We start from the raw sequence: 1,080 nt of genomic DNA, 5'->3' as shown, positions 1-1,080 counted from the left end.
AGTGGGCAGTGCTGAGATGCGCTCGGGGGGGGGGGGGGTGGGATTAAATAAAGCTTTTTGATAAAACTGTTAGCAGCTAGCTGGACAGCACAGATTAAGGGACTCATACAAGGAAAGAAGGCAGGGACAGGAGCGAAGATTCGAATGAGCACACGCTGCCAGCCTGCAGCCTCTTGGATGACTCGCTGGTGGTGCTCTCAACAGAAGGGACAAGTGGCATTGGGGAAAGAAAGGATTTTCTAGGAACAAGGAGACTCTGCCAGGCACAGGGCGCCCAACAACAGAGAAGGGGGTGAGGGATAAAAATGAATTCACATTACCTTCCAGCCGTCCCTTTGGACTGAGGGGTGCGGGGCTTCCCGCGGCCAAGCAACAATAGACGCTCCAGCAACAGAGCAGAGGGACCGAGTTTCTCATCCTTCCCCGCTACGCCCTCCCCAAGCAGGGATTTCAAAACAAAACAAAACAAAAAAACACCACTTGTTGGTGTTTCCAGCAGTCCGAGCCGGTAAGACCCGAGGTGGGCAGACTTCTGTCCACCAGAGGGTGATGTGCTGGACAGCTGCAGGAAGAGAGGGTGGAAAATGAAAAGCTGGCTGCCCTGAGCCGCAGAGCGGTGGGAAGGTCAGTGGAAAGCGTGCACCCGAACCAGATCCGCCCTCAGCCGGAGCCGCAGGGAAGCGAGGGCTCCCGCTGTCACACCGCGAGCTCCTGGAGAGGTACTTTTTAAAAGTACCGTGGTCATCTGACCCATCGCCAGATGGTTATTTGCATAATTTATTCACGTCTCTGGACTCTGATTGGTCACACCTTCGCTGACGCTTGAGCGGAGACTTTGCAAAGTTTGAATGGAAGCGCCGCACACCCACCTCGTGGACTCCAGCTAGCGCAGCCTCGCTTCCTCCCCCTCCCTCTGCGCAGGCTGTCGAGACTCCCGCCACCCGGGTTTCCTCCTAGTGCGCTGATCCGAACCCTCATATCCTACTCTCTCCCCTGCAATCCTAAGGGGTCATTCCCACTGGGGACGCGATCCTAGAGAGGGGAGATCTTTTACTCCAAGGCGCAAAGCTCCGGAAAGGT

The 1,080-nt window shown here is 55.9% G+C and overlaps 1 protein-coding gene across 1 annotated transcript in view; it reads right to left on the bottom strand.

Annotated features, from left to right (window-relative positions):
- Window positions 1–688, bottom strand: part of LIPG (lipase G, endothelial type) — a 34,875-nt gene extending 34,187 nt beyond the window's left edge. Inside the window, exon 1 of the mRNA XM_006144446.3 lies at window positions 321–688. Within this exon, the coding sequence (XP_006144508.1) occupies window positions 321–417 (97 nt within the window). The 5' untranslated portion in view covers window positions 418–688. The remainder of the gene's footprint in view (window positions 1–320) is intronic.
- Between the last annotated feature and the right edge of the window lie 392 nt (window positions 689–1,080).

Source organism: Tupaia chinensis, unplaced genomic scaffold (genome assembly GCF_000334495.1).
Source record: "Tupaia chinensis unplaced genomic scaffold, TupChi_1.0 Scaffold000119_2, whole genome shotgun sequence".
In the NCBI taxonomy this organism is placed as follows: Eukaryota; Metazoa; Chordata; class Mammalia; order Scandentia; family Tupaiidae; genus Tupaia; species Tupaia belangeri.
This window is presented reverse-complemented; position numbering and strand designations above follow the sequence as displayed.